Source organism: Cebus imitator, unplaced genomic scaffold (assembly GCF_001604975.1).
Source record: "Cebus imitator isolate Cc_AM_T3 unplaced genomic scaffold, Cebus_imitator-1.0 Scaffold87, whole genome shotgun sequence".
NCBI lineage: Eukaryota > Metazoa > Chordata > Mammalia > Primates > Cebidae > Cebus > Cebus imitator.
In genome coordinates, this window is record NW_016107402.1 from 2,315,106 (window position 1) to 2,323,514 (window position 8,409).

Consider the following 8,409-nt stretch of genomic DNA (forward strand, 5'->3'; position numbering starts at 1 on the left):
TTTCACCATGTTGGCCATGCTGGTCTCAAACTTCTGACCTCAAGGGATCCACCTACTGCAGTCTCCCAAAGTGCTGGGATTATAGGCGTGACCCACTGTGCCCAGCCCTCTATTTTAAAAAATAAATAAAAATAATAAAACATGTCAAAACTGTTCAGGTGCTGGGTGTGTGGCAGATGCCTGTAGTCCCAGCTACTTGGGTAGGAGAATCACTTGAGCCTAACTTGGGAAATACAGCAAGACTGCATCTCAAAAAAACAAACAAAAAAAAACCAAAAACAAAATTAAACAAACTGGTGGGAAACAGCTGAAACAATACTTAGAAATGGATGTCTTGCTGGGTGCAGTGGCTCATACTTGTAATCCCAGCACTTCAGGAGGTCAAGGCGGGTGGATCACCTGAGCCCAAAGAGTTTGAGACCAGCTTGGGCAATGTGGTAAAACCCCGTGTCTACAAAAAATACAAAACATTATCTGGATGTGGTGGCATGTGCCTTTAGTCCCAGCTACCCAAGAGGCCAAGGCAGGAGGATTGCCTGAACCCTAGAAGTTGAGGCTGCAGTGAGCCAAGATTGCACTACTGCACTCCATTCTGGGCAACAGAGTGAGACTCTGTCTCAAAAAAAAAAAAAAAAAAACAGCTGCAAGGGAGAATCTCAGGAGCAAGATCTAAGCAAAAAAAGCAAGGTGTGAAAGAATACATAGAACATGATACCATTTTTAGAGATATAAATAAATGTTGTAAACTATAAAGAAAAACAAGGGGCTGGGCGAGGTAGCTCATACCTATAATCCCAAAACTTTGGGAGGCCAAAGCAGGGGGCGGATCACGAGGTCAGGAGTTTGAGACCAGCCTGGCCAATATGGTGAAGCCCTGTCTCTACTAAAAATACAAAAATTAGCCGGGTGTGGTGGCATGCCGCTGTAGTCCCAGCTACTCAGGAGGCTGAGGCAGAAGAATCGCTTGAACCTGGGAGACAGAAGTTGCAGTGAGCTGAGATTGAGCCATTGCGCTCCACTCCAGCCTGGGTGACAGAGTGAGACTTCATCTCAAACAAGAAAGAAAAGAAAAATAAGGGAATGATAAAACTCCAGAAATGACAACTTTGAAGGAGGAAGGGAATGTGACAGAGGGAAAAACCAACCCCGTTGCACTGAGGACATCAGACGATACAGTGTTCTAGAACTGGGCAGATTTGTATCATTCTCTTATATCTTGCGTTCATCTTATAACCTTTGAATGTGGACAATATTTAATAAAGTTAATTACATTTTAAATAAGTGCACAACCCAGCGTGGTGGCTCCTGCCTGTAATCCTAGCACTTGGGGAGGCTGAGGTGGACGAATCGCTTGAGGTCAGGAGTTCAATACAATCCTGGCCAACATGGTGAAAACCCATCTCTACTAAAAATATAAAAATTAGCTGGGCTTGGTGGTGAGTGGCTATAATCCCAGCTACCTTGGAGGCTGAGGCAGGATAATCACTTGAACCCGGGAGGTGGAGGTTGCAGTGAGCTGAGACCACGCCACTGCACTCCAGCCCGGATGACAGAGTGAGACTCCGTCTCAAAAAAATATTAAAAAAAAAGTGCAATTGCTAAATTACAGGATACCTGTTCCTGTATATGTGCAAGAAAAGTATTAATTTTTTGGAGAAAAGGTTAATTATAATGAGTTCTTAATTACTTAGGTTTCATGATTTAAATTTTCTCTTCTATAAAGGTGTTTCTTCCCCCACCCCCATTCTCTTTGCCTTGCTGCTCCTTAATTGCAGGAAAGATTTGAAGCACTCTTCACCATCTATGATGACCAAGTTACTTTTCAGCTGTTTAAAAGCTTTAGAAGAGTGAGAATAAATTTCAGCAAACCTGAAGCAGCAGCAAGGGCGCGAATAGAACTCCACGAAACAGACTTCAATGGGAAGAAGCTAAAGCTGTATTTTGCACAGGTACTTCTCAGTGAAAGAACACTGTTCTCTAAACTTGTCTTTCTCCATCCAAAAATATTTTTAGTTCACCATTTTCTATATTATTGTAGCAGAGGTGTGTGGAATGAACCATCTCAATCAGGAAATAATATAAAAATATTTTCCCTTCATTTTATAGATACATAATTTTATTTATTTATTAAGCACCTTTGTCTTCCTGACTCTATTTTGCTGAGAATAGTAGTTAACGGAGTTTATTTTTCTGGCAGCTTTGCTCAGCTGGGATTCTGTGTGGGTACACCCCCTAGTGTTAGGGAACTAACTTCTGTCCTGTGCATCTAGAATGGCACACAGGAAATAGGACATGAAATCCTTGGGAAAATTGAGAAAATGGTTTCTTAAATTGTTTTCTGTGTTCTGAATTCATATGAGGAACCAGAGAGGTGACATAGAACTGTACAAAAAGGCTGTCTTTGAAGTTGCTGAGGATCCTGTAGGGAACCAAAAGTTGGCTGTGCTGAGTAGATTCTAATCCTGCATTGGTGTGACTCTCTGGGAAACCGATTTCTTCTGAGAAGAATTGGCAAAATAAAGGGATTACTTGTGTATTAAGTACACTGTTTTATTTTCAAAAAAGTAATTTTTTCAGTCTCACTTTCAAATTTTAAAAAAAGATTTGTTGCCTTGTATTGCAAGTAAAAACCTAAATGAAAGAGATGTTTTGGCGTTTCTTGGTAGAGTCTCTTGAGATGGAGTACAAAATAAGTCATTAAAACCTAATCTCTTCTAAGGCTGGAATTTAGTGATTACTAAATTCCAGAGAAATGTCATTCATTTCTCTGTTTGTCCATTTATTTATTTATTTTCTTTCTTTTTTAAAAATTATTTATTTGTTTATTTATTTATTTGAGATGGAGTCTCGCTCTGTCACCCAGACTGGAGTGCAGTGGTATAATCTCAGCTCACCACAACTCCTACCTCCCAGGTTCAAGTGATTCTCCTGTCTCAGCCTCGCTAGTAGCTGGGCCTACAGGCACACGCCACCACATCTGGCTAATTTTTGTATTTTCAGTAGAGACAGAGTTTTACCATGTTTGTTGGCCAGGCTGGTCTCGAACTCCTGACCTCAGGTGATCCACTCTCCTAGGCCTCCCAAAGTGCTAGGAGTACAGGCGTGAGCCACTGCACCCAGCCCATCCGTTTGTTTTTTATTCAGTTAATATTTATGAAGCACCTACCATGTGTGGCCATCTGCTGTGCACTGAGTGGCCAGTGGTGAGCCAAAGAGACCCCGTCTTACCCTCTTGGAGATTATAGACTATTTAAGAGAAATTTTTAATTTTCTACAAAAAGATGGAACAGTAAACATAAAGGTGAAAAATGAAGAAAACAGCCCAGTTTGCAAACGGGCTTTGAGCGTCTCGCTCCCTGCAGGTGCAGACATCTGGCGAAGTGCGGGACAAGTCGTATCTCCTGCCGCCCCAGCCGGTCAAGCAGTTCCTCATCTCGCCTCCAGCCTCTCCCCCGGTGGGGTGGAAGCAGAGTGAAGACGCAATGCCTGTTATAAATTATGATTTACTCTGTGCTGTTTCCAAACTGGGACCAGGTAATACACTTCTCTTTTTCCTCTTTTCTTCCCCAAGAAACTTTTGTATTGAAGATCATATTCAGCAGTGTGCGTTGTGGCAGTATGGTTAGAGCAGAGGATGAAGTCACACACACCCGGGTTCAGGTTCCAGCTGTGGCATCTGCTTGCTCTGTGATCTTGAGCAAGTTTCTTAGCCTCCGTTTTCTGAGCCTCTGCTTTTCTGTCTGTAAAGTGGGGAGAATCATATCCACCATTCAGTGTGGTTATAAGTATTAAATGAGGGCCGGGCGTGGTGGCTCATGCCTGTAATCCTAGCACTTTGGGAGGCTACAGTGGCCAGATTGCTTGAGATCAGGAGTTCGAGACCAGCCTGGCCAACATGACGAAACCCCATCTCTACTAAAATATAAAAAACCAGTTAGGAATGGTGGCATGTGCCTGTAGTCCCAGCTATTCCAGAGGCTGAGGCAGGAGAATTGCTTGAACCCAGGAGGCAGAGAGGTTGTGGTGAGCTGAAATCATGCCACTGCACTGGGTGATGGAGTGAGACTCCATCTCCAAAAAAATAAAAATAAAAGGCTGGGCACAGTGGCCCACGCCTGTAATTCCAATGCTTTGGGAGGCCTAGTAGGCAGATTACGAGGTCAGGAGATTGAGACCATCCTTGCCAACATGGTGAAACCCCGTCTCTACTAAAAATACAAAAATTTGCTGGGCATGGTGGCATATGCCTGTAGTCCCAGCTACTCGGGAGGCTGAGGCAGGAAAATTGCTTGGACCCAGGAGAGAGAGGTTGCAGTGAGCTGTGGTTGTACCATTGAACTCCAGCCTGGAGACAGAGCGAGACTTCATCTCAAAAATAAATAAATAAATAAAATAAAAAATCAGTAGTAAATGACGTACATATAATAATAAATGGAACTGCATTTTTACTACTACAAATTTTGCTAGTACTTGATAGGCAGTTAGTGACTATCAGGTGCCACCGAGTATCAGATAGGCAACAACTACTTTGAATATATTTCAAGGAATTGGTGGTGATGTCATCTCATTCCTTCAATATTTTTGTCATTTCTTTTTATTTCCTCTATTCCTTCTGTTTACTTTCTCTACCTCTCTGATCCTTTTAAAACCATATAAGAAACTGGTGTGATGCTGGTTCAGACAGCTGTCTATCCAAGACAGAGCTATGTGTCTTGTAGGGGAATAAAAGAGGCATTTGAGGAAGAAGTGACTCAGTACTGTTTTTAAATGTTGGAGCTATATCTTGGATATCCAAGGTCCTATAATCAAGGGATTGCCTGTGCTGCCTGGAGCCTTACAATTATCTCCCAAAGGAAAACTGAAACCATTATGAAGTTAAACAGATTTACTTGGCCAGGCGTGGTGGCTCACACCTCCACTTTGGGAGGCCAAGGGAGGCAGATCACCTGGGGTCAGGAGTTCAAGACCAGCCTGGGCAACATGATAAAACCCCATCTCGACTAAAAATACAAAACTTAGCTGGGTGTAGTGGCACACACCTGTAGTCCAAACTACTAGGTGAGGCTGAGGCAGGAGAATCCCTTGAACCTGGGAGGAGGTTGCAATGAGTTGAGATCGTACCACTGCACTCTACCCTGGGCAACAGAGTGAGACTCCATCTCAAATAAGTAAACAAAGAATAAACAGATTTACTCATATTATTCATAAAACAATAATTAGCATTTGCATTTTAGCTCCCAAGACCTCAGTACTGAAATAACATAAGAGCCTTAAAGTATCAAACAACAAAACAAGATAAAATACTCCGACATAGGATTTAAAGATTTTAAAAGCAAGAATCATCCATTAAAATAGGAGTAGAACAAAATATTGCAAGAAACAAAAGAGTTCTTTTTGCTGGAAGTGATGCTTTTGTCATGGTTCTCACTTGGTTTGCCCCCACAGGAGAGAAGTACGAACTTCACGCGGGAACTGAGTCGACACCCAGCGTGGTGGTTCATGTCTGTGAAAGTGAAACTGAAGAGGAAGAAGAAACCAAAAACCCCAAACAGAAAATTACCCAGACGAGGCGCCCCGACCCTCCAACCGCAGCACTGAATGAGCCCCACACCTTCGATTGTGCACTGTGAGGCCCTTGCTTGTGGTGCGAGGTGGCTGCCTTGGTGGGCTCCGGCCATGGTGATCTCTGCCCCGAGGCCGATGTGTTGCTGTGAACAGCGTCGGTGAGACTTCACAGAGTGAGGTTTAGGTCTTCTCACCACGCCTGGTGTAGGGTAGCGGCTGATTTGACCCATCCCAGATTGTAAGTGGTATTCCAAATGGCACTTTACATTAAAGGAAAAGCCCCTAAGATGTGGCCACCCTGAACCATTTTTAAATAGTGACAAATTAGGAAAACAGCTTCCTACCCCTCCAGCCGGGTAATTCCTCCTGCTTCTGTATCCCATGAGGCACCACAAACTGGAACTCTAGTCACGCCCAGTACAGTACCATTTTTATGAATTTAAAAATAGTCTTACAATTTTAATCATCGTTTGTGGGTATTTTTGTACTGGTATAAATAGCTTCTAATTAATAAATCGATCAAAGGTTGTTATTCTGTATACATGAAATTTTTTGCAGGAAAAGAAACCTGAAATACAGAATAATTTGTAGAAATCATGGTTCTCAAGTATTTGTTTCATTAGCTTTGGGTAAGAAATGCCAAATCCACTTTCAGGATCAGTCTTACGACACAGATCCACCCACGTGTTGCCCTTACCTGGAGTTTGGGACAAAGCAATGGACAGGCCCCCGTTCCTGATGCGGCGCCCACCAGACATGGCTGCCGGGGAAGGATGGCCACTTTGGAAGTGGGACGTATCACCAGTGAGCCTCAATGATTAGGATTGCAGGTGGCTACTGCATTGTGCTGTTCATGACCATGTTCTAGCCTGTAGACCACCCAGCTACCTTCATTCACCAGTTTTATCCTTCACCTTTGCCAATGTCTATCATGTTAACCACTAGTTCTCGAGTTTTTTGCTATGATGTGTATACTTATATATGTCATTCATAGACTTTCAACTAGAAAAGGTAATGATAAGGTTTTCTGAAGACTGTTTGTAAATTGTCCACTTAACCATTTTTCAGCTTGCCATGAAAAATATTCACACCTACTATTTTTCTATTAATTAGGCAATGAGAGGGAGATCATTCAGTTTTACTTTTCTTTTTGTTGAAACTTTTTACTCTGGATTGCAGTTGGCGCTTTTCCTAAAACCGAATTGTTTCTCACTTTTGTGTCAGAATGTGTATTTGAAGCTCCCTAAGAAGCAGCAGGATCTTTTTAACTTTTTCCAGTGTGTTTCAACTTTGAAGTCTCTTTTGTAGAAAAGTCTTGTAACTGAGAAGGCTTTGCCTTGGGCTGGGTGGGTCTGCTAGCCTCTCCTCACTGTGCTGTTTCCTTTGTGTGCCACACGTGGGAAGCTCCCTGGCATGTGAAGGAGCTGCAAACGTGAGAACTAGTGAACCAAGGTAGCTGCCACCACGAAGGAGCAGAACGCAGGCATTCAATGATGATGTCCTCACCGTGTGGTAACATGTCATTGCGGTTCAGTTCTCACTATGGTAAAATTTATTTCTGAGCACTTACACTGTGTTGCATACACCCAAATTTTTGTTTCTGTATTTTCCTTGCCCTCAAATACTCTGAGGTGATAAACCTTTCCATTTGTACCAAACTACCATTGCTAAGCCTCCGTGTAAATTCAGTTGAAATTTGCAATTCTATCATCAGCAATTAATGTATTAAATGCAGATCATCATTTGTCATTTTAATAAATGTACTTTGCAGTTCTGGACTGAGCTTTGTGCCCATTTTTTGTTGTAAGGTGGACCGTGTATGTCAGGAGACATGTATTGTCAACAACTGAGAATTTAAAAAATTTCCTTTTAGGTAATAGTTATTCACTGTAATTTTCTAAGTGATCAAACTCCATGATGTTTTCTTATTTGACTTGGCTTTCATTCTCTGCCTGCCAATTAAACAATATTCTATTCCTGGCCGGGCATGGTGGTTCAAGCCTGTAATCCCAGCACTGTGGGAGGTCGAGGAGGGCGGATCACCAGAGGTCAGAAGTTTGAGGTCAGCCTGGCTAACATGGTGAAACCCTGTCTCTACTAAATATACAAAATCAGCTGGGTGTGGTGGCACAAGCCTGTAATCCCAGCTACTTAGGAGGCTAAGGCAGAAGAATCCTTTGAACCTGGGAGGCGGAGGTTGCACTGAGCCGGGATCATGCCACTGCACTTCAGCCTGGGTGACAAAGTGAGACTTGGTCTCAAAAAAAAAAAAAAGAATATTCTATTTCTGACACATAAGACTTTACACTCAAACAGTGCAAATTACTCAGTGCTTTTCTATTTTTCTGTTTTTGAGGGCATTGAATAAACTGAATAAAACTTTAAACCAAAATTAGAGAGAGAGAGTCATTTAAACTTTTCTGAATGGAAAACATTAATACTTTCATTTTTCTAGTATAATGTAATAAAGTGAATTCTAAAAAAAGAAGCTACTAAGTACCCATCAACTTTTTCATATTGTGAAATGAACCAGGATCTTAACAGGTACTATCATCTCTGGTTTTTTGGCTGTTTAATATCTAATTCATGTAACTAGTTTACAAGAGATAAATCTCACGTTTTTGTTGTTCTTTTAATAAGCTTTTCTACATTTTTAATTGAGTTATTTATTTAGCCCTGATAGGCCAGGCGTGGTGGCTCACACCATAATCCCAGCACTTTGGGAGGCCGAGGCAGGTGGATCACCTGAGGTCAGGAGTTCGAGGCCAGCGATCAACAAGGAGAAACCCTGTCTCTACTAAAAAAATACAAAATTAGCCAGGCGTGGTGACGCATGCCTGTAAT

At 42.1% G+C, this 8,409-nt stretch overlaps 1 protein-coding gene across 3 annotated transcripts in view; it reads left to right on the top strand.

The window, feature by feature from the left end:
• Positions 1-7,343, top strand: part of RCAN3 (RCAN family member 3) — a 38,878-nt gene extending 31,535 nt beyond the window's left edge. The window contains exons 3-5 of one of the 3 annotated variants that reach the window (XM_017534575.2): positions 1,776-1,949; positions 3,363-3,534; positions 5,446-7,343. In XM_017534575.2, coding sequence (XP_017390064.1) covers positions 1,776-1,949; positions 3,363-3,534; positions 5,446-5,630 — 531 coding nt within the window. In that variant the 3' untranslated portion in view covers positions 5,631-7,343. The remainder of the gene's footprint in view (positions 1-1,775; positions 1,950-3,362; positions 3,535-5,445) is intronic. The other 2 variants (XM_017534574.2, XM_017534576.2) reach the window with 2 other exon arrangements.
• The last annotated feature ends 1,066 nt before the right edge of the window (positions 7,344-8,409 follow it).